Below are 27,778 nucleotides of genomic sequence, written 5' to 3' on the forward strand. Positions count from 1 at the left end.
GAAGGGGAGCACACTGTGCACGGTCTTAGGACAAAAGGATCTATGGAGAGCATTCCTCATAGGTTAAGTAGGCTTTTGAACTGCAATCGAGTCTAGGGTCCAACTGTGAGGATTTTACTTGTGGCTGAAGGAGTCTTGCTATATGATTCTGTTATCCAGGAAGGTAAACAGCTTAAAGAGTGACATCTAACAACTGCAAGGTTCCAAATTCTTAGAGCTTCTCGGAAGAGATGAACGGAAACAACCACAGTTTATATGGAACATGGCAACCTGATCGTCTTCTTGATGGGAAGACCTCTTGGTCAAATTCAAGGTGAGAAAGTATGAAGGGTATTGAAAATAGGTTTGAGTTCTAGTAGGTTTGGGTGTAGTTTCTGCTCATGGGGGCTCCGTAGACACCTCCGGTAGATATTCAAAGCAGTTTATGTGGGCCGGCTGCCAATATTCAGTGGCACATAACTGGGCAGTGCCAGTGAATATCGGCTCTGACCAGCCATTTCAAAAGTGGGCAGTAGAAGGGCATTTCGGAAGCAGAGTTGGGGAGGATCCAGGAGCTATGTGTGTGCCAGCAATATTCAGTACTGCTGATGCCTGTATAGCTAAGCAACCAAATAGGACTACACAAGTAACAGTCCTAAACTTTGGTCCTTTAGCTAAGCGGATGCTGGCACTGAATATTGGCCAGCATCAGTATAACTTCCAGGTTGTCACTCTGATGTCCCCCCCCCCCCTCCACTTTCTGGGCCCCCCCTTGATCCCCGAAGCAGGTTCTTCCCTGATCCTTAAAATCCCTCCCCGAGCCCTGAAGCAGGCCACCCTCAACCTCCCCACCCCCCAGGATCCAAAAGCCACTCGATAGCTCACTGCTGCCAGCATGAGGTCTCTGGACAGCCATTACCTGCACTCCTGACGTCGATGCACTCTCCGGTGCCGACATCGATAACGTCTCTGACGATCTCGGTACCGCTACCGACCTCGACGCCGAAGGCCCGGGCACGGCTCGGAACAGGTGCTACCACTGAGCCAATCTCGACGCTTGTGTCCGCTTTTTTAGGCAAAGACACAGAGTACAAGCGTCGGGGCGATGACCAGTCCCAAGATACTGAATACACGAAGCGTGTGGATCAGTGGCTGAGATTGCCCGGCTGCACCGCGTGCACTTCTTGAAGCCGCTGGCGATCTTCGAGGTCATGGACAAAAAAATCGCAGCGGTGAAGTCAAAATCCGCGATGGTGCCAAAAGAAGGGCACAAAAAAAAGGAAAAATGCCAAAATGGCTACTTGTGACAACGAAAGGAAACTTACGGGGATAAACTAAGAATTAAAGGAAAAAGTTAACTTTTTTTTTTTTAAAGAACGAAAAAACGCGAGTGACTCGCTCAGAAAACAAACCGAAGAGCGGCGAAAACTGCGAAAACAGTGTGAAGGCTCTCTCTGGGGCGCAGAACAGCTGAAAAACAGCCGCACTGAGCCGCAGAAAAAAAGAGACTGAGGCACGTTCGCGCTACGGGCGGGAAGACGGTCGCACATGCGCGCGAGGGCTCTAGCAAGCTTTGTTGCTAGGAAGATTTCCGATCCTGGGGCTGCCGTCGGACGTCACCCACATGTGAGAACAAGCAGCCTGCTTGTCCTCGGAGAATGCTTCGTATAACAATCCTGCTTTCAACAACGGAGGGTATCATTCATCTAAGAAATTATACATTGAAGGCATGTGTGATGTCATGATGTTACACATGCAAAACAACCTCAGCCTAAAACCTCTTTCCCTGGGATGTGTACATCAATTACCATCAAATATTGCAGGGCCTGTGAGGCAAAGGGCACTTTTCGGAAGCCGTTTACCTGGGTAAATCTGTGGTTTGAAAACTGCCCATTTTTTCCTGGGTAAATGTACAAGGCAGGCATTAAATTTTACTCAGGCAAAACTTGTGCAGCTTCAGTGGCAAAGTTAGGTCTTGTATATAGATGAGATTTTCAAATCTAAATGCAACAATTTAAAAGGAACAAATATCCATAAACAAGTACTTTTTCATGAGGCTATTTTGAAAGAGATAATGGGCTTGATTCTATATTTGGTGCCTGAAAAACAATACGACTACATTTTATAGAATAGGCTTAAATTTCCATGCAGATCGCCTCTCTATGAGACCAAATTTGGTCACACCCATTTAGGACGTTTTACTTGGCATAAATCCCGACACCTATATTAGACGCAGAAGGTGTATTCTATAATAATAGGGCCCATAACCACTCCCCCTTTCCAAGTATGCAACTTGGAATTTATGTGCACCACATTATAGAATACACTTAGCGAGTTGTGAATGTAAATCGTAATTAATGCCAATTAGTGTTAATTGCTTGTTAACATCCAGTTGACAGAGCTGATTAGATAGTTAACCAATTACGTTACACGCATTGTTATAGAATATGCTTCTACTTCCACACAGAAATTAAGGCACGATATACAGAATTTCGGGGAAATGTGCTCATAATTTTCCTCTGAGAATAAGTGCAAAGTTTGCAGGGAAAATGAACCATCAACTTTGCCTCTCTCTGCATACCGTACTTTTAAACAGTGTCTCAAAAATACCATAGGCAGTATGAAAGAAACACAGGCCAGGAGCAGTAAATACTGCCCATTCCTCTTGCAGAATAGAGTAACCAATACTTACAGTATAGAGGATGAGAACAGACACAAACTGTGTTAAGCTGTACAGTGCCATGTATTTGAAAACCCCAAATGAAGTGGTCAGAGAGCAACGACCTTCACTGCAAGAAGAGAAGAGAAGAACCAGTCACAGGCCTTGCAGGCAGCAAAGGGGACCTGCTGCTGAGTCCCCTATTAACTAAACTAACCCACAAAGCAGTTAGTTCTTTAGCACAACACACAATAGTCAGAACAGTTATAATTTTATTCATGTGCTCCGAGAGAGGCAGAAACCCCTCTGGGCTAGCAATTGGGTTTTTTTTTTACTGTTTTTTATACTGCTATTGGAAACCTCTTTGTTGTTTGTAAGGCCAGATATCAAATATTCCTAAATAATCAGCACAACTATCCCCCACTGAGAGCCATAAACATCCAAATGTGGAAAGTTTATACGTTTAGCATGGAAGAAATTGAATTATTGCTAAGTTGCTGCATGATGAAACACAACATAATTTCCCCTGCATCACAGGGACTCCATGACGGCCACAAAACTATCCGTGTCTCACACTGGAAAAGCAATTTTCAAAGCTATTCCTGTGGGTAAAACAATGTTAATTATCCACCCTGTGTGTGGGTAAAAGCACACGCACGTTTTGAGTAATGCATTTGGGGGAAGCATAACTGGGGTAGGGGATGGTTAAGGTAGCAAATGAAACTGCTAGGGATGTGAACTGAGAAAAAGGCTTCAGTTTGTTTGGGCTTTTATGTCCATATTTTCAGACTTTTCAATTTGATTCATATATTCATTTCAATAAAAAGGTTTTAATAACCATTAGAACTTTTTAATGTCAGGAATTATTTGGGTAGGAGAAGCTCCTAAGTGGATAAATTCTGCTCACCGGGTTATCACCAGCAACACTTATTTGTGCAGTGCTGTGGAAAATCTGTCCTGACCGCCTCAGCGCAATCCAGGTAACGCCAAGGCAGTCAGAGGTGAAGAGAAGGCAGAGCCAGCAATAATCTGAGTAGGAACCTGGATAATTACCTGGCAGGTGTGGTCATGAAGGGGATGCAAACATGCAGGGCTATAATCTATTTAGGAAAGATAGAGATGATTGAAAAGGTGGAGGAGTGGCCTGGGAAAAGGAAGAAGCAATCATCTTAGAAAGAGGAAACGGAACCTGTAGGTAACTGGACTAAGGTGCAACTTAAGAGGTCAGGTCCGCCGACCACTGCCGCAACCAGAGACTGCGACGCTTAGCGACCGACAATGCCAATGACTTTGCGGACGCCCTGACCAAATCATACAGGTTATCCACCAGAAAGGCAGTCCCCATCTCCAAAGTGGCCAGATCATCGGCCACCTCTCTCGGAACACCTCTAAATCTATAAGAGGTCCCACCAGGACCTCTCTCAGCTCCCTCAGTATCCTGGGACGTATCCCATCTGGCCCCATAGCTTTGTCCACCTTCAGATTCTCAAACTGTTTATAAACAGCGCAATATCCACTCCATTCCTAGATACTCCCAAGGTAGCCAACCGGTTAGTTTGTCCTGCTACTTATAAAGGCTTTTTGAGATTCTTCTTAATCTGCATCTTCCTTTTGGAACTGAACGGAGATACTTAGTATTTCGGAAGAGATTGAAGACCTCTTATCACCTCTCGCTTAGACTATTGCAACTTGCTTCTCACAGGTCTCCCACTTAGCCATCTCTCTCCTCTTCAATCTGTTCAAAATTCTGCTGCACGACTAATATTCCACCAGGGTCGTTATGCTCATATTAGCCCTCTCCTCAAGTCATTTCACTGGCTTCCTATCCGTTTCCGCATACAGTTCAAACTCCTTTTATTGACCTATAAGTGCATTCACTCTGCAGCTCCTCAGTACCTCTCCACTCTCATCTCTCCCTACATTCCTCCCCGGGAACTCCGTTCACTGGGTAAATCTCTCTTATCTGCACCCTTCTCCTCCACCGCTAACTCCAGACTCCGTTCCTTTTATCTTGCTGCACCATATGCCTGGAATAGACTTCCTGAGCCGGTACATCAAGCTCCATCTCTGGCCGTCTTCAAATCTAAGCTAAAAGCCCACCTTTTTGATGCTGCTTTTAACTCCTAACCCTTATTCACTTGTTCAGAACCCTTATTTTATCATCCTTACTTTAATATTCCCTTATCTCTTGTTTGTCCTGTTTGTCTGTCCTAATTAGATTGTAAGCTCTGTCGAGCAGGGACTGTCTCTTCATGTTCAAGTGTACAGCGCTGCGTACGTCTAGTAGCGCTTTAGAAGTGATGAGTAGTAGTAGTAGTCTTTGGGATTCCGGAATCTTGCTGCTCTTTGGGATTCCGCACAGAATGTTGCAACAGTGGGATTCCAGAATCTTGCTACTCTTTGGGATTCTGCACGGAATCTTGCTACTCTTTGTCCTTATCCCTTATTTGTCCTGTTTGTCTGTCCTAAGTAGATTGTAAGCTCTGTCGAGCAGGGACTGTCTCTTCATGTTCAAGTGTACAGCACTACGTACGTCTAGTAGCGCTATAGAAATGATAAGTAGAAGTAGTAGTAGTAGTATTTGCTAAGAGTTAATTATTTTCTATTGTTGCTGCATTGAACTCGCTGGGGGATATAGCCGTTAATAAGAGCCACATTGATATTGGTCCTTCTCAGAGTATATAAATGGAGAACAGAAAATACAAAGATAGGCCTGTGGGCTACAACTCACCGGATAACCATGGGGACACACTGGATGTTATCCACTTTGGATGTGAATGGTGAGGCTACAGAAGCTTCAGCTTCAGAGAGAGAGATTCCCACATCGGCAGCTTTCAGAGCTCCACAGTCATTGGCTCCGTCTCCACACATTCCAACACAGTACCTGTAAGGGCCAGAGCAAACAGCAGGCTCATCTCCAGTTCATGATGCCAGCGTTTAAACCATGACGAAGTAGGACATGCGCACAGTACCAGATACATTCAAGCCACCTTGTTGGGCAGAGTGGATGGACCTTACGGGTCTATCTGCCGACATTTACTACGTTATTATATACTCTTACTCATAAGAAACTCAGGGGAGGCAACACCACAGGTTGTTTTGCAGTTTCAACACTTTCTGGACAAATAGCAGGTGCTGACCTCTGCAGAATTGTTTCCCTAGACAGTTCTAAAAGGGAAAGCACACACGGACTTCCTCTGAGAGCTGGGTAAAAGTCCCCACACGTTTCTGGCCTATCTGCATAGATTGGAAAATTTGACTTTTCCAGTATTCTGGATATTTTTTGTACTTATGTTAATCTGTTTCGTTTTTATTTGAATAGGTTTTATTGTTTTATGTATTGAATTGTGTATGTTTTTATTGTTATCTGCAAAGATGTTTGGTTATGCAGGCTACACATGTTTACTCTTTAGGAGGGAATTATCAGCCGTTAATCCTCATAATTCCACCGCGTTCACTGAGATCTAATGATTAAAACCTGCTTGAAGTCTACCAGGCAGAATGCACTTTTCTTTTTAACACAGTCTTTATGGAATAACCTCCCACGGGCATTACAAACAACGATGTTCCTTATGACTTTCACAATGTCGCTTAAAACACATCTTTTCTGCCTGGCCGTTCAGAGTTTAGATTTGGAACTGTGGAGGGTCAAAAAAACTATTGAACCATATGGCTCTGAAATGTGCCTCCTTTGTATTTTGTACATAACTTACTTCAGGTCCTGCAGACTGTGCACCAGCTGTGTTTTTTGCTCAGGAGACATGCGGGCAAAGATCGTGCCCCGCACCAGGACCTGTACATACAATGAAGTTCCATGAAGTCAAGCACGGATTCACGAGTCAAAGTTACAAGACAGATACCCAAAAAACCCAGAGACATTGTGTGGAAAAGAAGGATGTGTGTGGATACTAGAAGTCTTACATTTATTTATTTAAATTTTATCATAGTAACATAGTAGATGACGGCAGAAAAAGGCCTGCATGGTCCATCTAGTCCAGGGGTAGGCAACTCCGGTCCTCGAGAGCTGCAGGCAGGTCAGGTTTTCAGGATATCCACAAAGAGTATGCAGGAGATAGATTTGCAAGCACTGCCTCCATGGTACGCAAATCTATCTCCTGCATATTCATTGTGGATATCCTGAAAACCTGACCTGCCTGCAGCTCTCGAGGACCGGAGTTGCCTACCCCTGATCTAGTCTGCCCAATAAGATAAACTCATATGTGCTACTTCTTGTGTATACCTTACCTTGATTTGTATCTGCCATTTTCAGGGCACAGACTGTAGAAGTCTTGCCCAGCACTAGCCCCACCTCCCAAACATCAGCCCCGCCTCCCAATCTCGGCTAAGCTTCTGAGGATCCATTCCTTCTGAACAGGATTCCTTTATGTTTATCCCACACATGCTTGAATTCCGCTACCGTTTTCATCTCCACCACCTCCCGCGGGAGGGCATTCTAAGTATCCACCACTCTCTCCGTGAAAAAATACTTCCTGACATTTTTCTTACTCCTAGTAACTTGCTGAAGGTGCCAAGGTTCACTTTCAATACATCCAGAACAGCAGATGATGAAGGACTCTTAGACACAGCTGTCCCCAGGCTCCCTATCCGGACCCCACCTCTATTGTAACAGACTCCTTGAACCTGCCACAGTATAAAATAACTCTAAATCCCAGATGTAGATGTGGCGCTTTTTGTAGTTATAAAGCTGTGGCTATAAACTTTTCATGGCCCTGCTTTGCATTTCTGTTGAATCACCAAACTTTCTTGCAAATTCTTCTGGGACCAAAATACAACTTTATACACTTATTCACATCCCATATTGAACTATCACAACAAATAAGGGGAGGTGATCACAAGACAGAAAGATGCACAGGAACATCAGGGCAGCCTCACCTTTGGCATTAAGTCAGGAAAGTAGTCGCAGACAATACTAAAGGATTTCCCATTCAGTGCAAAGTGGTCCAGGCCTGGATTCGAGAACACCGTCTCCTGTTGGTACAATCCCTGCAACAGAAGCACAGCAAACATCTTGTATCACAATTCGGCTTTTAATTTATTTATTTGTTGCATTTGTATCCCACGTTTTTCCACCTCTTTGCAGGCTCAATGTGGCTTACAATACATCATGAGTAACAGAAGTACATGAAAAAGTATACATTTAGTGATAACTGAAGGATTTTGGGTATCATGATAATGATAAAACACGATAGTGTATTAACAAACAAACATAAGAAGAAGTAATTTAAGAAACATATAAGAGTTGTATAAAAAAGTATACATTTAGTAGAAGTTACGGGATCTTGGGTGTCATGATAGTGAAAAAGCATGGTAGTGTTTTGGCAAGTAGATATTGTAGAGGCAGTTTTGGATGTGCGTATGGGAGTTTATGTTGATCATTGTTGTATGCCTTGTTAAAGAGATGAGTCTTTTTCCCTATTGCATCCTCATTAACTGCTTTTAAAAACGGAGCTAGAGAGCGGTTGGAGATTCCCATCGCATCTATATAGAGATAGAAACTTCACTCCATTCTTACTCTCCAAGTGGCAACAATATAAAAAAGATAATGAACAGCACAGATCAAATGTAACTCTGTTCTGGGAGACAGCAAAGGTGGTGCTCAGGGGAGAAATCATTTCATATGTGAGTCACCAAAAGAGAGTGAGGAGGCGAGAGCTTTTACGCCTAGAAAAACAAGTGACTGTCCTACGACAGCAATATGGAGTGAGTCACTCATTGCAAATAAAGAAGCAATTATTGGAAACCCAACAAACATTAAACGAGCTAATACATCTAGAGGCCAAGAAATCATGGGCGTACTATAAATATCAACTATATAAGTTCGCGAATAAGGGTAGCGCTCTCCTGGCTAGATTAGCAAAGGGTAGCACGGGTCGGAGTAAGATAGCCACTCTGGTGGATTCAAAAGGGAAGCGGGTGAATGATGATAAAGCAATCAACAAAGTGTTTAGGGAATTCTTTGCTAAACTGTATGAGTCACAGCAATCTCAGTTGGTAGATAGTGACGTTTACCTGAATAGCATAGAGCTTCCTAGAGTAACGAGTGAAGAATTATCACAGCTGAGTGCCCCAATAGACACAGAGGAAGTGGCATGGGTAATTAAGCAAAGTGCTCTGGGAAAGGCGCCAGGTCCTGACGGGCTCCGCAATGAGTTCTATAAATTATTACAGGACGATATTGGTCCGGTCCTGACAGAGGTCTTTCAGGAATCTATTCAGCAACGAGCCCTCCCGAGACATCTGAACACAGCACAGATTATAGTTTTAAGGAAACCAGGTAAACCTGAAGATCAGCCAGAATCTTACCGTCCCATATCCCTACTTAACACTGAGGTCAAACTTTTGGCCAAGATATTGGCAAACAGACTGGCAAGAGTATTACCATCATTAGTAGCTGAGCCACAAGTGGGGTTTACTCGGGGAAGGGTTATAGCCAAAATATAAGACGGATTCTGGCGGCTTTGGAGACAATTGGAAGGGAAGGACACCCAGCTTTACTCATCAGCTTTGACGCTGAAAAAGCGTTTGACAGAGTGGACTGGGGCTTCATGTTTGGTATATTAAAGGCTTACGGGATAGAAGGCTGGTTTAATGAAGCTGTGCAAACATTGTATAAAGACCCCGAAGCCCGTGTATACGCAAATGGTATAACTTCAGATAGATTTAAGATTAGAAGAGGAACTAGACAGGGATGCCCTCTCTCCCCTCTGCTATTTGTTCTAACTCTGGATCCACTGCTGCGGGAACTGCAGCTTAATCCCGATGTAAAGGGGGTACATATAGGGGACTTTCTTTTTAAAACAGCTGCGTTTGCAGATGACCTATTGGTATTGATAACTGAACCTAGAGATTCCCTCCCCTACCTGATGGAGAGTCTGGCGGAATATGGGGACTTTTCTGGTTTCCGATTAAATCTTTTAAAATCAGAAGCGTTGGCTGGTTCAGATGATTTGCGGAGGTTGTGGGGAGAGGGATTCCCATTGCAGTGGGCAAACGCATCATTTAAATATTTAGGAATCCAGCTGGCAATGGACCCGACGAGGTTATATGACATTAATGTGCAAAGGTTCCTTCGGGAGACAAAGGAGCAACTGATGCACTGGGCAAATTTGCCATTGACTTTATTGGGACGATTGCATTTGTTCAGAATGATGGTCTTCCCTAGATGGCTCTATCTTCTACAAACCCTTCCTCTGTGGCTACTCAAAAAAGATTTAGAAACCCTTAGGAAATTAGTGATGAAATTCTGCTGGGGGGGTAGAAAACCTAAAGTGAGATGGAAATACCTATTAGGGGCACAAAAGATGGGGGGCTTAGGACTCCCAGACATCCGCAAGTATAACCAGGCGTGTCTGTTAAGACATTTGAAAGATTGGTTGATGGATTCAGATACTTATACACATGTGGAGCTTGAGCGAGACCTCTTTAGGCCTTGGCACCTGGTATCTTTGATACACTCTCCAAGGAGAGATTTACCAGAAAAAGTAAGAGGAAGTGTGCTATTAAAGTCAATGAGACATGTGTGGAAAACGGTGCTCATGTATTGGGGGCAGGATAGTAGAGGAAGTGTGTGGTTGCCTCTGAGGGGGAATGTTTCATTCAGGCCCGGAGATGAAAATAGGATTTTCCGATTATTAGAGAGTAGGGGAGTCCATTCGTTGGACGAGCTGGTAAGGGAAGATGGATCCTTGCTCTCGTACGCTGACTTCGTGGAGAAGTGTGGGCAGAAAACGGCCACTTGGCTGGCGTACAGGCAGTTATATCACTATGTGCATACCCTCCCACCAGATAGTCTACACCCACGATTTGGGAGACAATTAAGAGAATTATTAGAAGGAGATGCAGCGGGACAAATCTCAGTGTCCTGGTTTTACAATAAATTAGGTAGGCTTGCAAGGGAACGGGACCTGACAGAGGTGGCACATAGATGGAGTATAGAGTCAGGCAGAAACATCTCTACACAGTTAATATCGTCAGCTCTTCAGAGTGGGGTAACCATAGTTCACAATGCAGAATTACAGGAGTGTCACTTCCGCACTATCCATCGGGCCTATTTCTCTCAGAGACAAGCTTTTAGAGCAGGAGTCTTGACCACACAGAACTGTAGGAAGTGTCTTAGGTTGGAGGCAAACTTATTTCATGGGATTTGGCAGTGTAGGTCAATATCATCATTCTGGGCGGCAATTGGTAGATACCTGACAAGGGTGTTGGGGCGCACAATCAGCATAACATTTGAAAGAGCTATATTCAGTATGCCCAGACTCTGGATGGGAACCACGAGGGGAGAGAAATTGTTTCTCAGCAAGGCCTGCATATTGGGGAAAAAATGTATCTTACTCCACTGGACTGAGGATTGCCCACCCTCCTTTTGGCACTGGAGGAATAGACTCCAGGAACTATTGACATGGGAGTCTAGAGGAGCGGGACTGTCGCCGGGAAGGCAGCGGAGGTTTCTAGCAATCTGGGGGGCATATATAAACACCATATCACCTAAGGCGAGAAGTCAGATCTTGAATAGACTTCCCTGGGACCAGTGAAGGGAATTGGACTATAAGCAATGCGCAGGGAGGGGAAGGGAGGGGGGGAGGGGGGGGATTTTGGGGGAATAAGGAAAGAGTCTTGGCTAGGTAGGTTAAAGGATGGATGAGGCCCTGATCTCAAGACCATACCTGACATTAGTTTAACGAGGTCAATATATATTACGGTTATTTCCCAGTTCAGGGAAGGTTTTAGATGACTGAGGCTCAGGTCATTTTGAAGTTAATAAAGTTAATAAAGTATACCAACCTGAGAAGGAGGGGGAAGGGATGGGGGGCATAGGGGGGAGAAAAGCTTCTAAAACACAAAATAGATGGTTGTTTTGTATTATCTTTAACCTTGGTCTACAAGAGGATACTGCCGCAATATTAAACGGCCAGGTATGTGATCTGCGACTTCGGTGGATCAAGATAGGCAACCAATCAGCAACATACAACAAGAGTTATTAGTTGAATTTAATATAATATTTGGATGTTTATGTACAGACAAAGAGATAAATATTCTGTTTATAAGCACAAAGGTTTGGGGGGGGAGAAAATGTGGGAGGGAGGGAGGGGGGGGGGGGAGGAAAAAACCTAGATAACAGAAACCAATGATTGTTCCATATAAGTATGTTATATTATTTACACAATTTTACATCGAAATGTACATTCATGTTTAACATGCTGAACCATTAATAAAAACTGTTGAAATATAAAAATTTTCATAAATAAAAAAAACATGCTTTTCTACACTACTTGGTTAGAAATGGCAGATTGGAAATTGACTGATAAAATTAGCCAGACTTCCCTTTTTTTAAATAAAATTAAAAAAAAAGACCTCAAAAAAAAAAAAAAAAAAAAAAAAACGGAGCTAATGTGAAAGATATACTGTTCACTTGAAGCTACCTGTTCCTAGTTCCCAGTAGGCCAAGTTTACCTGGAGCACTTTGTGGACCATTATGACTGTGGGGCTCGTTTGCTGTGCTCCCATTTGATTGAACTGAAAGTTGTTGGTAAATTTCTGTTTGCACTTTACCTTAAAATTCATATCTTATGGTGCACGGCTGTTTCAGTAGACTGCCTTCGCTGGTTTTGGTGGCTGACTAGGTGTCTCATCTACTACTACTAATCATTTCTATAGCGCTACAAGGCATACGCAGCGCTGCACATCATACACAAAAAAAGACAGTCCCTGCTCAAAGAGCTTACAATCTAGATCAGACATGAGACAGACAGAACAATTAAGGGTAGGGGAATAAAGAGGTGAGGATAAAGGATAGGGCAATAAGTGAGGGTACTGAGCAAGAGAGTCATGGTTAGGAGTCGAAAGCAGTAGCAAAGAGGTGGGCTTTAAGCCTAGATTTGAAGACAAGCCAGAGACTGAGCCTGACGTACCGGCTCAGGGAGTCTATTCCAGGCGTAGGGAGCAGCGAGATAGAAGGAACGGAGCCTGGAGTTAGCAGTGGGGGAGAAGGGGGACAGGAGATATTTACCCAGCGAACGGAGTTTAGTACAGCTTTGCCGGTCAGTCATATGACTCAGGCTCTACAAGCCTGAGCTATATGTGCAATTCTACAGTCTAGCTGTTTTGTGTAGCTAACTCGATAGCATAGGAATTAGCCACTGCTGTTATACAACTACAGGAAGTCTCTAATATTGTGGTTTTATGTTTACATCTTTTTTATTCAATCAAAAGATAAAGGATACAACAGCCATTGTTGAAAATTCTAACTAGTTTACAGAAAGAAACTTTCCATCTCCACCACCCCCTCTTTCCTTACCCATAGTAATGATAATAAAGCGATGTTTTACACACCACTGTATGCCACTAACAATTCAACAGTCGACTGTGTACCTGATAAGGCAATGTTAGCCAAAATGGTTCCCAGATTTCCTGGAATCAACATCTACCAGGATGTGCCATGTCCGATATCTCCGTCCTGTTCTGGACCTCAACTACATAAACAAGGCTTTGCGGATTCGCCATTTCCGCATGGAAACTTTGCGTTCTGTGATTGCTGCAGTACAGTCAGGAGAATTTTTGACCACCCTCGATCTCAAAAAAGCATATCTGCACATTCATATTTGGCCTCCTTATCAGCGTTTTCTTCAATCTGCGGTGATCGGTCAACATTTTCAGTTTCAGGCCATGCACCACGGACTTTCTCCAAGGTGTTGGTGGTAGTTGTGGCTTTCCTCTGGAATGAGGGAGGTCGGGTACATTCCTACTTGGACGATTGGCTCATTCGGGCATCGTCTCACGAGGAGAGTCTTCAGGCGACAGACTGGGTGGTCAACCTTCTTCAGTCACTCGGATGGATGATCAATTTTCTCGGATGCCACCTGATTCCTTCACAGTCTCTGGAGTATCAGGGAGTCTTATTCGATACTCAGGCGGGGACAGTGTCCCTAATGCCAGCACGCAGTCTACGGCTACAGAGCCAGATACGCAGTTTGTTGCAGAGTCCAGTGCCATGGGCCTGGGATTATGTGCAGGGATCAATGGTGTCCACCCTGGATGTGGTCGTATGGGCCAGAAGTTATATGCGGCCACTTCAGCTGTACCTACTCAGTCGGTGGTCTCCCCTCTCAGAGGACTATACGGTCAGAGTGGCATAGACTTCACGCCTCAAGGCAGCGATGTGTTGGCTCATTCAGGAGAATCTACACAAGGACATTCTGCTAGCGACGCCAGACTGGACGGTCATGACAATGGATGCATCCCTGTCGGGTTGGGGGGCTCATTGCCTCAACCAGACAGCCCAGGGGACCTAGTCCTGGATGGAAGCGACTTGGTCCATCAACTGGCTGGAGCTGCAGGCTATGCATTTAGCGTTCCGGACTTTCTAGTTCTTCTACGGGGTCATCCGGTGCATGTTCTCTTGGACAATGCAACAGCAGTAGCATATCTGAACAGGCAAAGAGGCACAGAAGTCTACCACTTGCACGGGTAGCATCTCTACTCTGTCTCTGGGCGAAGACGCATCTGTCACTCCTCTCAGCAACGCACATTGCGAGGTCGCAGAATGTCCAGGCAGACTTTCTCAGTAGCCACAAGCTGGATCCGGGGAAATAGGTGCTCTCGCCCCTGGCTTTCAAACAGATATCTCGCTGGGGGCTTCCTGTTATGGATCTCATTTTGAACAGGAACAGCGTGAAAGCTTCCTGCTTCTTCAGCAGGGGCAGGGAGTTCAGGTCGGGAGGGATTGATGTCCTTCTCCAAAGTTGGCCCTCGGGTCTGCTCTACGTCTTCCCATCGTGGCCCATGGTAGCAAGAATGATAGGTCGCATAGCCAGGCATTGTAGTCGGGTGATTCCAGTTGCCCCAGATTGGCCCTGGTGTCCATGGTATGCGGATCTCATCCGGCTCTTGTTCGATGGCCCCCTCTGGCTGTCTACTCTGGGCGGACTGCTGAATTACAGAGCACTACGTTGTCTGGATGTCAGGCGCATCCTTCTCCGTTACCTGGAACTTACTAATGACTTTCGGTGTTCGGATCATCCTTTTATGCTGTTTGCGGGTCACAAGAAAGGAAATATGGTCTCAAAAGCCACTGTGGCCCACTAGCTATGGGAGGCAATAGTTTCAGCATATTTATCGATGGGGAGGTCTCCTCCCTTACAGGTAAGAGCACACTGAACGAGAGCACTTGGGTTACAAGAATCCAGGGGAACAGTACAATATAGGGGGTGAGGTGCTTTTTTGTACAAAAGAAGAGTGGGACTTGGGGGTGGATTGTGTCTGATGACCTTAAGGTCTCCAAACAGGTATAAAAAGTGATGGTCAAAGCCAGAAGGATGCTTGGCTGCATAAAGACAGGGATGATCAGCAGGAAAAAAAGAGGTGATAATGCCTTTGTATAAGTCTCCTGTGAGGTTCAATTTACAGTACTGTGTGTAATTCTGGAGACCGTACCTACAGAAGGATATAAACAGGATGGAGTCAGTCCAGAGGGCGGCTACAGAATTTGTCAGTGGTCTTGGTCATAAAACATATGACAGGCTTAGGAACCTCAACATGTATACTCTGGAAGAGAGGCAGGAGAGAGGGGATATCATAGAGACATTTAAATACCTCAGTGGCATTAATATACATGAGGTGAGCCTTTTTCAAATGAAGGAAAACTCTGGAATGAGGGAACAAACGAATACTCTTTCACGGAAAGGGTGGTGGATGCGTGGAATGGCCTCCCGGTGGAGGTCATGGAGATGAGGACTGTGTCAGAATTTAAAAAAGCGTGGGACAGGCATGTGGGATCCCTTAGGAAAAGGAGGAGTTTGTGGTTACTGAGGGTGGGCAGGCTGGATGGGCCTTTTGGCCCTTATCCTGCATTTCTTAGCATTAAATCTTAGTTGCAAATTATCGGACCGTTCTTCACGCGTCGCTAGATCCTTCCTCATGTTATCCACTCCCTCCGGGATGTCCACTCTATTACAGAGTTTGGTATCATCCGCAAAGAGACAAACCTTACCAGACAGTCCTTCTGCAATATCACTCACAAAGATGTTTAAAAAAGCTGGCCTGAGGACCGACCCCTGCGGTACACCACTGATGACATACCTTTCCTCAGAGCAAGCTCCATTTACCACTACCCTCTGTCTCCTTCCATTTAACCCATTTTTAACCCAGTCACTTTTCTTCTAACATAAAGGTTTGTCACCTTTAAAATAGCTCTTTTGAGGTTCACCCACTGCTGTTCTACTTCCTTCAGCTGTTCCCATCCAACTAACCTTTTCCTGAGAAATTCCCCCATCTTGGCAAAGTTAGTTTTTTTGTTTGTTTTTTTTAATCTATTACCTTCAATCTCGAATAAGCCATCTTCTCCTTTGTTTTAATATTGAACCACACCATTCGGTGATTGCTAGATGCCAGCTGATCTCCCACTGTAACATCGGAAACATTCTCCCTGTTTGTGAGCACCAGGTCTTTGATTGTAACCACAGGTGGTATATCAAATCCCATTCCCTTTCCCCCTCTCATCCGAGATGGGAATAACGTCTGCTGATGGATTTCAATGTTCAAAACCTTCCTTTCCCTCCTCCATAAAAAAAATAAATATATAAAAATCATGTGTAGCTAGTTGAGACCCTCAAAAATTTTGAAAGCAAATCACTCTTTCCATAGCGTACCACAGATCAATCCAGAGACTTGTGGGTTATGTCCCTCTACCAGCAGGTGGCGAAAGAGAGGTTTCTATATGTGGTCATGTGCAGCCAGCTCAACCTCAGTATGGTCGATACCAAAGCAGTGGAAGAAAGAGAAATTCCAACCAAATAATACTCTCCTGCCTCTATGAAACTCAATTAGATATCTCATCTGCCACAGCAGGAGCGCCATCAACGAAGTTTTACCTGTACTATTTTACTTTAACTTTTTTTATTTTAAACCAAAAGAAAGGAACCCGCACAGTACGAAAAACCACAACATAGACTGAAAACAATAGGACTCTGGATTGATCTGTTGGGACTAATGAAAAGAAAATTATCAGGTGAGAACTAACGTTTCCTTCTACAGCAACCTACAGATCAATCCAGAGACTTGTGGGATGTACCAAAGCAGTCTCAAGTAGGGCAGCACAGACCCAACCCAGCCGCGAGACCCAGCGTACCAAATACTGCATCTTGCCATGCCACCACATCCACTCTATAGTGCTTAGCAAATGTAGGGACTGAAGCCCACGTGCTACCTCTGTACATTTCTTCCAAAGAAACCAAGCATGTGGTGAATGTCATCCTAATTGTGGCCTAATGGTTAGTGCAGTGGCCGACAATCTGAGGAACTGGGCTTGATTCCCACTGCAGCTCTTTGTGACTTTGAGCAAGTCACTTTACCATCCATTGTCACAAGTACAAAATAAATACCTGTTTATAAAATCCAGTTCCTCAGGTTGTTGGCCACTGACTTAACCATTAGGCCACAATTAGGATGACATTCACCATATGGCTCAGACTGAGTTGCATGTTGGCTGGAACACTGTGGTGTTGCTTTTTTGACTACTGAAGATGGTAAGAAAATATCACATCACCTGGAGAGGTTCTGCAGCTCATTGTAGCTGAGGATCTGTGACTGCAGGACTTATGACAAACCTGAGTGTCAGTGACTTGTTTCCCTAAGACACAGTGTATACACTGCGACCATGTGCCATCTCAGCAATGGCGTAGGAAGGGGGGGGGGCGGGAGGGGCGGTCCGCCCGGGTGCACACGCTCGGGGGGTGCCGGCCCCGCTGGTTCCCTGCTCCCTCTGCCCCGGAACAGGTTACTTCCTGTTCCGGGGCAGAGAGAGCAGGGAACCAGCGGGGCCAACGCAGCTCCAAGCGACGTGCACACGGGGCGGATCGGCCCTCCCGCAGGTAAGAATGCGCTCCGGGGGGGGGGAGGGGCACCGTGGAGGGGGGGGTGCGCAGCGGCAACCCGCCCCGGGTGTCACTAGCCCTCGCTACGGCACTGCATCTCAGCACTTGAGATGCACCTATGACCAGAACTAAGAATGCAGCATAAGTTGAGTACCTATCATATGACCTCATACCGATCTTTCATACTCAACTCATTAAAAACGGAAATATTTCCATAGCTACACATCTACAGTTCAAGAGCTTTTCAGTACCTGGGTAAGAAATGGAGAAGAAATAAGCCAGATAAAAGAATAACAGATTAAGATGAATTATATATAGTTATGTAGGGTTTTAGATTCATTTAGACTATACTATTTTCAAAGCTACAAAGCAGAATCATTCTTGGATATAAGTACTTAAGATACAAACAAAGATCAATTCCCAGGACTGTTTGCATAATGTTAGACATTTAAGCTCACAGTTCTCAGCTGCAAATGTAAATACACTTCAATTATTGACACTGCAAATACAAATAACAGCAGTTCGCAGAGGACTCAGAACCCACCTCTCCTGAACTTTCCTGCCCCAGGGTAGACTCTGATGGTATGAATTTGAGTGTGGCAGGCTTATTGTGCATTGGAGGCGAGGCGCTTACAAAGATGACTCGCTCATGCTGCTCCACCATCCGACAGCTCCTGGCAACATTGACTGCTGTTAGCATATTGTCTCCTTAAAAGAAGGGGGAGAGTATTAACGACAGTATAGTTTGGTTTCATTTCACTTAGCAACTTGCTATACCACCTTCCAATAGTTCTGCTGATGCTCACTCAACAACGCTAACATAAAAAAATAAAAATCTGAATGTTGAGGGTCAGACTGTGGCTTAGACGGGAGAAATGAACCTTGAACTGGCCTAAGGGCACATTTTACTTCTCAGCAGTCATGTGACAATGACATGTGAAAGGTAGAGATCTGAAATGCTGCTGGCATGCCAGTTCCTAGCCGAGTCTCAAAGTTCCCGAAAAATGACCCTCACATTGAATCAGTGACTGCTACATCCCAGAAGATCGACCCAGTTAAAAACCAAAAGCTTTTTCAGATTACAAGAGTCAGAACAGAGATATTATTTCTTGAAGGCTTTGGTCTCCTCTCTTTAGCGCCATTATGATGGCAAGGCCTTTGAAACCCAAAAAGAAAACAAATAAGTGTACAAGTCAAACCAGACAGGGTCAGCCCACCAAATCCAAGCAAATACTCAGGAAAATGCGTTTCTTGTGACTTGACTCCTAAAGGCAATGCAATGGTCATAGTGGTAAGGAGACTGGTCGCTGAAGTACATCCTGATACAAACGCTCCACTCCCTTTTTTGTTACCTGTCACCATGACGGTTCGGATGTCGGCATTGCGCAAGAGGTGAATCACCGGTGTGGTCTCCAGTTTCAGGACGTTCCTCATCACTAGGAATCCCAAGAATGTCATGCCACTTTCTACGGAATCCCTGAGCCAAAAAAAGAAGCCACAGGTAAAACGCCACGTTTCTCCTGCCTATGCAGTAAATCCATGTGAAGAAGTGAAAGCACATGGCAAAGCGACACATTCTCCTACTACAGACTAGCTGCAAACCCCAGCCCAGGACCCTGCTCCTGGGGCCAACTCTCAATACTGTGCAAACAGGTCTAGGCAAGAAAACTGAACATTTGTAGTGCCAGAAGTGGAGAAGGGGCACCAACATGCTTGGCAAAGATACTTTTGTATGGTTCAAATGATAATAGTACCTCATTTAGATTATTGTAATGTCTTATACTTAACGCTTAACACCAAATATCTTAAGAAACTTCAGCTTATGCAGCAGTGAAACTGATCTTCAGGCTTAATAAATTTATCAGTGTTTCTAACTACATGAAGAATCTACACTGGTTGCTAGTAGTTAATGTATTTGATTCAAAGCTTTTTGTATTTTATACCAAGTAATTCATGGTCTGGCACCTTATTTTCTGATCAATTCAATTTCTACATTTCCATTTGGCTCTTCTTCAAGATTGATTAAGCAGTTACTTTCTTTGTTCTGTGTACTTCGGTAAGATTTGTTTTTCTCGAATATTTAACGCTATCTTTGGAGTTGTAATTCTCTTCCAGATTATGTCAGAGTGGAACTGAACTATTTAAGTTTTAGGAAAAAATTTAAAACATCTTTTTAGTAAGTGTTATTAATCTTCATGAAATTTTATTTATACTTTGTTTATTAAAATTTTATTTGTAAATTGCAATGAACCCTTATAATCAGGGGATATGGCAAATCATAAGCTTAACATTAGCTATAACAGCAAATCGGGAACAGTAGGTATTTTGCTGTGCCAGGAGGGTTTACAATCTAAGTTTGAACCAGAACTGTTGGAAGGTTAACTGACTTGCCCAAGATCACAAGCAGTAGCAGTGAGATTTGAACCAGGCTTCCCTAGTTCTCGATTCATTGCTCTAACCACTAGGCTGTATGATCAAAGAGGGACCCCCGACCTCATGGGTTATCAGAGGAGAACACATTCTCATTCACCTCTACCCCCATTGCTGGGAGGAAAGTTGACGAGGTCGTGCAAGCATACACTACTCACAGTACGGGGGAGACTGTGGCTTTTCTTGTAATGACATCGGAAAAATAAAGAGTTGAATATAAGACCTGTTTTTATAGACATCTTCTGAGTCTAGAGATGTCCTACTTTTGATGAAACACATGACACATCAAAGGAGGGTGGGTATGTATTAGTGATTTTAAATCTAATTCATTTATCATTTCCCTTTCGATGAGAGACAAGAGTGTGTGTGTCTTCTGTTAATATCTGGGACCTAGGATTTGTGGGCGTTTTTATTGGCCACCAAGGACAGCTGGAATTGCCACAGAGCATCTGGTGGATATGATGATTAATGCAGCTTTCATATTCCTGGATGGTGGTAACTGGAGATTGTGCAGACCAATTCTGTATGGATCATCTAAGTTGGACTGGTGAGTGCAGTGGCCTAAGAATCTAGGGAACTGGGTTTAAATCCCAGTGCAGCTCCTTGTGACTCTGTGGTAAGTTACTTAACCCTCCATTGCCCCAGGTACAAAATTAGTACCCGTATATATGTGAACCGTTTTGATGCGGAATGTCAAAGCCCATTGACAAGAACAAGGACACCGGGATTAAGCCTGAAAAGGCTGACGCGGGGAAGTGGCGTACCTACGCCTCCGAGTGTGGTAGGTACCCCTCCTCGACTTGCCAAGACTCCTAGATGAGGAGGCTGATGAAGAAGGCGCCCGGCGGGAGAGAGAAGCGATGGTATCAGTGTGTTTTTTGATTTGGTAAGCGACCTCCTCAACCTTCTATACAAAAAGGTTATCCCCCTGGCATGGGGCATCCGCCAACCTCTGCTGAACAGATGATACAAAACTATAAAGGTTGTTAAAACACGTGCGGACTGTGAAAAATTGCATGAAGACCTTAGGAAATTGGAAGATTGGGCATCCAAATGGCAGATGACATTTAATGTGGACAAATGCAAGGTGATGCACATTGGAAAGAATAATCCGAATCATAGTTACCTGATGCTAGGGTCCGGTCCACCTTGCGTGGGGTGGGGGTGCGGGGTCAATGCTCAAGAAAAATATCTGGGTGTCTATGTAGATAATATGCTGAAATCTTCTGATCAGTGTGCGGCGGCAGCCAAAAAAGCAAACAGGATACTAGGAATTATTAGGAAAGGGAGGGTGAATAAGACCAAAAATATTATAATGCCTTTGTATCTCTCCATGGTGCGTCTGCACCTTGAGTCCTGCATTCAGTTCTGGTCACTGTATCTCAAAAAAGATAGACTGGAATTAGAAAAAATTTCAAAGAAGAGCAACCAAAATGATAAAGGGGATGGAACTCCTCTCGTATGAGGAAAGGCTGAAGAGGTTAGGGCTCTTCAGTTTGGAAAAGTGACGGATGAGGGGAGATATGATTGAGGTCTACAAAATCCTGAGCGGTGTAGAACGAGTAGAAGTAAATCGATATATTACGCGTTCAAAATGTACAAAGACTAGGGGACACTTGAGGAAGTTACATGAAAATACTTTTAAAACAAATAGGAAATATTTTTTCACTCAACGAATAGTTAAGCTCTGGAACTCTTTGACGGAGGATGTGGTAACAGCATTTACTGTATCAGGGTTTAAAAAAGGTTTGGACAAACTCCTGGAGAAAAAGTCCATAGTCTGCTTGCCCTGGGATTTGTAGTATGGAGTGTTGCCATGATTTGGGTTTCTGCCAGGTACTTGTGATCTGGCTTGGCCACTGTTTGGAAAACAGGATACTTGCCTTGATGGACCATTGGTCTGACCCAGTATGGCTACTCTTATGTTCTAAGTCAGAAGCACGCAGCTATGAGAGTCTGAGCATTGCTATACTCTGAGCAGAGATCCTGGATGCCATGCCAAAAGGTGTCATAGGCGCCCCTGGCCAAGAACTTACGACACACCTTCTGCTACTTGTCTAAATGGCACACAGATTTGGCCTGCTCCGGTGGCAGAGAGTCCGCTAAGTCCAGCAATTTTTGCACCGAGTTCCGCAAGTACACACTCGTGAACAGCTGGTAAGATTGAATACAGGACACTAGCATGGAGGCCTGGAATATCTTCCTCAGAAAAGAGTCCAAGGTCTTAGCTTGCCTGCCTGGGGGCGCCGAGGCATAGTCTCTAGAACTCCTGGCTCTTTTGAGGGTGGATTCTACCACCTTGGAATTGTGATACAACTGAGGCCTTTTAAAAGTAGGTGTGCAGTGGATCTGATACATCGTGCCGATCTTCTTGGAGAAGACAGGGACCAAAAGAGGGGACTCCCAATTTCGATCGAGGACTTCATTGAGTACCTTGTGGATGGGGACAGTCACAGCCTCCCTAGGAGTGGATTCATAGTCCAGGACCTCGAGCATCTTAGCCCTGGGTACGTTCTCCACTTCCAAATGAAATGTAATAGCCTCAGACATTTCATTCACAAAAGATAGGAACGAAAGGCTCTCCGGTAGAGATTTTCTCCTTTCCAGCAGAGAGGTGGGTTCAGAGGGTATGCCATAGGACTCAATCCTCTGAAAAGTACCTTGGATCTTCCCTCTGACTCCCATGAACGATCCTCATCGGTGTTAGTCTGAGCCTGCCTCGACCTTGAGGAGCCATGTCCGAGAAGGAAGTCAAGGAGTCGGCTCCCACCTCAATTCCAGCAAAGCTTCCTCCACCGACATCGAGGGGGTACTGGCTTGGGTGGCTGTCGACATTGGTGCAGCATGTGACACCGGCGTCGGAAGCCTCACCGCAGGCTGAGGGTCAAGTAGGGCTGCCACATAAGGTAGGGTAGGCTCAAGCATCCCCGATGCCAAAACACACCGTTGAAAAAGGCCATCCAGCAGCTTAGGAAGCAAGGCCCGGATATGTTCACTGGGGGCTGACACCGGGAAAGACTGATGTGCCGGCTCTGAGATAGGCTGCAAAATTGCCAGGGTCGAGACAGGAGTTGGGTCCTGGCTGCTAGGTGACCGACGCATGCGATTTCCTTTGAGAATCGATCACCGTTTCAAAATTGGTCAGTTGAACTGCATGCGGTATTTAATGGTGACATTTGGGCATCTGCCCCTGTGTTAAATGAGTTAGGAGGGGATATATGATAGTGGAGCACTGCCCCCAGTAGCTTTAAATAAAAATTGATGACACTGAATTGCAACTCAGGTATCAATTGAGCTGGAAGCCCAAAGGTAGCAGGAAGAAACTTTAGGGCCCAGATCTTCCCCCCATCCCTAAATAAGTTTTTATATACTGTACCTTGTTAACTGCTGGGCATCCTCAAAGCTCATGACAGTGGGCAATGTTTTACAAGCAAACCCAAGTACACGGTATCCATCGCTGGTGTAGTGTCGCAATATTGCAGAGAAATCAGCGGGAACTAAGTAAAAACAGCAAGATGAATGATTTACAGTAGTACACATTATAAGCTTAAACTAAATACTGAGAAAACTAAGATTTTATGTTTATCACCTCCTACTAAGGTTCCTATTAGCTCAACTCTGAAAATTCGGAGCTTAGATTGTACATTAGAACCTTCACTAAAAGTGTTAGTGATTCTATTAAATCCTCACTTATCTATGAAAGCTCAGATCTCACAGCTAACTAGGAAAATGTTTCTCAGGTTGAGACGGCTCCAGCGTATTAAACGTTTGATGAGTAAAATCAATTTGCAGGTGCTGGTTCAGACATTGGTGCTGTCTCAGCTTGATTACTGTAATGAACTTTATACTGGATGTTCTCAATCAGCTTTCAGACAACTACAAATTTTGCAGAATATGGCCGTAAAGTTGATTTATGGAAGACATAAATTTGATCATGTCACCCCTTTATTAATATCTCTTCATTGGCTTCCTTTTGAAACATGATGTAAATTTAAGCTTTGTATTTTTGTCCACAAACTATGGTTTTGTTCCAGATTACTTGGTAGAGTTATTCACTGCAGGAACAACAGTTCGTTTCCTTAGATCTTGGGACTGTTGCTTATTGCAGTTTCCTTCTGTAAAATATATGAGGTATAAGACTTTTCATAGTTCTGGCTTAATTTATTGTTCAGTACAATGTTGGAATTCTTTTCCTCTGGAGCTAAGATTGGTAGAATCCTATTTACGATTTCATAAACTGTTAAAGGCTTACTTATTTTCTATTTATTTAATGCAATTTTATCTAAATTTTTTGTAGTGATTTAGTTACATTTGCTATAGTGTTTGTTTATTGTATTTTGTATTTATTTATTTTATTTGTTACATTTGTATCCCACATTTTCCCACCCATTTGTAGGTTCAATGTGGCTTACATAATTCCAGAGAGGTAGTTACGGACTCCGGAGTGATCAGATACAGAGTGTACAGTAAAATAGATCAGATGTGGACTGTCCCAAGCAGCAAGCAAGGGGTAGGACCTTGCAGCGAGGAGTAATATATTCTTTGTTTCCTATTTTCATTCCTGTCTTTCATTTTTTGATGACTATGTCGGTTCTGTGGGGTATGCCTTTCTGAATAGGTGTGTCTTCAAGTTAAGGAGATTGTTCGTGGTTTTCAAGTCTTTTGGTAGTGCGTTCCAGAGCTGTGTGCATATATAAGCGAAACTGGACGCGTACGTTGATTTATATTTCAGACTTTTGCATCTCGGGAAATGAAGGTTTAGGTATGTCCTTGCTGATTCAGTCATGTTTCTGGTAGGTAGAGCGATCAGTTCGGTCATGTAACCCGGAGCTAGGCCGTAAATGATTTTATGCACCATGGTACAAATCTTGAAGGATATGCGTTCTTTTATAGGTAGCCAGTGTAGTTTTTCGCGAAGGGGTCTTGCAGTTTCAAATTGTGTTTTACCATAGATGAGCCTGGCTACCGTGTTCTGAGTAGTCTGGAGTTTCTTAGGATTTGTTCTTTGCATCCTGTGTATATTCTGTTGAAGTAATCGACGTGGGATGGTAAAATTATGTATAATCATACCTGATAATTTTCTTTCCATTAATCATAGCTGATCAATCCATAGACTGGTGGGTTGTGTCCATCTACCAGCAGGTGGAGATAGAGAGCAAACTTTTGCCTCCCTATATGTGGTCATGTGCTGCCGGAAACTCCTCAGTATGTCGATATCAAAGCTCCATCCGCAGGACTCAGCACTTAGAGAATTACACCCACGAAGGGACACTCTGCCCAGCTCACCACCGCCGAAACGGGGGAGGGGAATTAACCCAGCTCATCCCCACACAAGTGGGGGAGGGGAATCCGTCCAGCTCATCCCCGCGGAGCGGGGGAGGGACACCACACCCGCCGATGCGGGGGGATCTGGCTTATCCTGCAACCGCAACCGCGGGAGGAGCTGACTGACCCGAACACCGCCGAAGCGGGAGGGGTACAAAACTGCCCTACAGCCGCACGAAGCGGGAGGGAGTGCCGGCAGAATTATAAGTCTCAATCCAGCCCCGTAAAACGGAGGGGAGAGGAATGCAGCAGCTCACTGTAACACAAACCCGTCTTAACTCTTGAAGAATCCAAGTGAAAAAACTTGAACACGAAGTCTTTCTGAAGTAACTGAAGAGTAAACTTGAACCTGAAATGCAACCAGAATAAAACAATACAGATGTCTGGGAGGGGCTATGGATTGATCAGCTATGATTAATGGAAAGAAAATTATCAGGTATGATTATACATAATTTTACCTTCCATATCATCAAGCTGATCAATCCATAGACTGGTGGGATGTACCGAAGCAGTACTCACCCAGGGCGGGACATAGAAATCCCTGACCGCAACACTGAAGCTCCAAACCGGGCCTCCGCCCGAGCAGCCACAGTCAAGCGGTAATGCTTGGAGAATGTATGGGCCGAAGCCCAAGTTGCCGCCTTGCATATCTCTTCCAAGGAGACGGATCCGGCCTCTGCCATCGAGGCCGCCTGAGCTCTTGTGGAGTGAGCCTTCAGCTGGATAGGCGGCACCTTCCCTGCGGCCACGTAAGCCGCTGCAATGGCTTCCTTGACCCATCTTGCCACTGTAGGCTTAGCAGCCTGCAGACCCCTACGAGGACCTGCAAACAGGACAAACAGATGATCCGATTTCCGGAAATCATTGGTCACTTCCAAGTATCTGATGATGACTCGTCTCACATCCAGATATTTAAGAGCAGAGTACTCCTCTGGGTAGTCCTCCCTACGAAAGGAAGGGAGACAGAGCTGCTGATTCACATGGAAGCGAGAAACAATCTTGGGCAGAAAGGAAGGCACTGTGCGAATAGTCACTCCTGCCTCAGTGAACTGCAGAAAAGGCTCTCGACATGAGAGCGCCTGGAGCTCGGAAACTCTTCTGGCTGAAGTGATAGCCACCAAAAAGACTGCTTTCAACGTCAGGTCTTTCAGAGATGCCCTCGACAAGGGTTCAAACGGCGGCTTCTGCAATGCTCTTAGCACCAGGTTGAGATTCCACGCAGGCACCACTGAGTGCAGAGGAGGGCGCAGGTGATTAACTCCCTTGAGAAAGCGCACCACATCCGGCTGGGAAGCCAGGGAAGCACCCTTCAGGCGGCCCCTGAAGCAAGCCAGAGCCGCTACCTGGACCTTAAGGGAACTGAGCGACAGGCCTTTGTCCAGACCTTCTTGCAGGAACGCCAACACTGAAGAAATTGGAGCAGTGAAGGGAGAAAGTGAGCCTGCTTCACACCACGCTGCAAAGATACGCCAAACCCTGGCGTAAGCAGTAGAAGTAGAGCGTTTCCTCGCTCTCAGCATAGTGGCGATGACCTTGTCTGAGAAGCCCTTCTTCCTCAGACGCTGCCGCTCAATAGCCAGGCCGTAAGACCAAAGGGGGAGGGATCCTCCATCACCACGGGACCCTGATGTAACAGGCCCTGCTCCACTGGCAGCCGTAGAGGATCGTCGATTGAGAGCCTGATCAAGTCCGCATACCAGGGACGTCTGGGCCAATCCGGACCCACCAGGATTATCCTGCCGGGATGTCTTGCCACCCGGTCTAGGACCCTGCCCAACATGGGCCAGGGTGGGAACACATAGAGAAGCTCTTGTGTCGGCCATTGTTGGAGAAGAGCATCTACTCCCAGGGATCGAGGGTCCCGTCCTCTGCTGAAGAAGCGCGGCACTTGGCAATTGGCCGATGACGCCATCAGATCTAGGCTCGGCTGGCCCCAGCGCTTCGTGATGTCCAAGAACGCCTGAGCAGATAGCTGCCACTCTCCGGGCTCCAAGGTATGGCGACTGAGAAAGTCCGCCTTGACATTCATGACTCCGGCAATGTGGGCCGCTGACAGCTGTTCCAGGTTCGCTTCCGCCCACTGGCATAGACTCATAGCCTCCTTGGCTAGAGGGGCGCTCTTGGTACCTCCCTGGCGGTTGACATAGGCCACAGCCGTGGCATTGTCCGACAGTACCCGTACAGGCTTCAGCACCAGTACCGGGATGAACTCCAAAAGCGCCAACCGAATGGCTCTGAGTTCCAGGAGGTTGATAGACCACTTCGCCTCTGCAGGAGACCAGAGCCCCTGCGCTGTCCTTCCCAAGCAGTGGGCTCCCCAGCCCGACAATGAGGCGTCCGTCGTGACGACAATCCACTCTGGGGTCACCAGAGGCATTCCTGCAGACAACTTGTCTGTCTGCATCCACCAGCTCAGCGCCTTGCGCACTGCTGGATCCAAGGGAAGACGCACCGCATAATCCTCCGACATCGGAGTCCAGCGCTGCAGCAGAGA

At 45.2% G+C, this 27,778-nt stretch overlaps 1 protein-coding gene across 3 annotated transcripts in view; it reads right to left on the minus strand.

Moving 5' to 3' along the window:
• ATP13A2 (ATPase cation transporting 13A2) overlaps positions 1-27,778 on the minus strand; it is a 199,552-nt gene that overhangs the window by 67,377 nt on the left and 104,397 nt on the right. For all 3 annotated transcript variants that reach the window (XM_030186147.1, XM_030186145.1, XM_030186146.1), the window contains exons 19-25: positions 23,336-23,456; positions 18,882-19,006; positions 18,074-18,237; positions 7,532-7,642; positions 6,352-6,431; positions 5,370-5,522; positions 2,672-2,768 (exon numbers count right to left, since the gene is read on the minus strand). In XM_030186147.1, the coding sequence (XP_030042007.1) occupies positions 2,672-2,768; positions 5,370-5,522; positions 6,352-6,431; positions 7,532-7,642; positions 18,074-18,237; positions 18,882-19,006; positions 23,336-23,456 (851 nt within the window). The remainder of the gene's footprint in view (positions 1-2,671; positions 2,769-5,369; positions 5,523-6,351; positions 6,432-7,531; positions 7,643-18,073; positions 18,238-18,881; positions 19,007-23,335; positions 23,457-27,778) is intronic.

This window comes from Microcaecilia unicolor, chromosome 13, assembly GCF_901765095.1.
Source record: "Microcaecilia unicolor chromosome 13, aMicUni1.1, whole genome shotgun sequence".
NCBI lineage: Eukaryota > Metazoa > Chordata > Amphibia > Gymnophiona > Siphonopidae > Microcaecilia > Microcaecilia unicolor.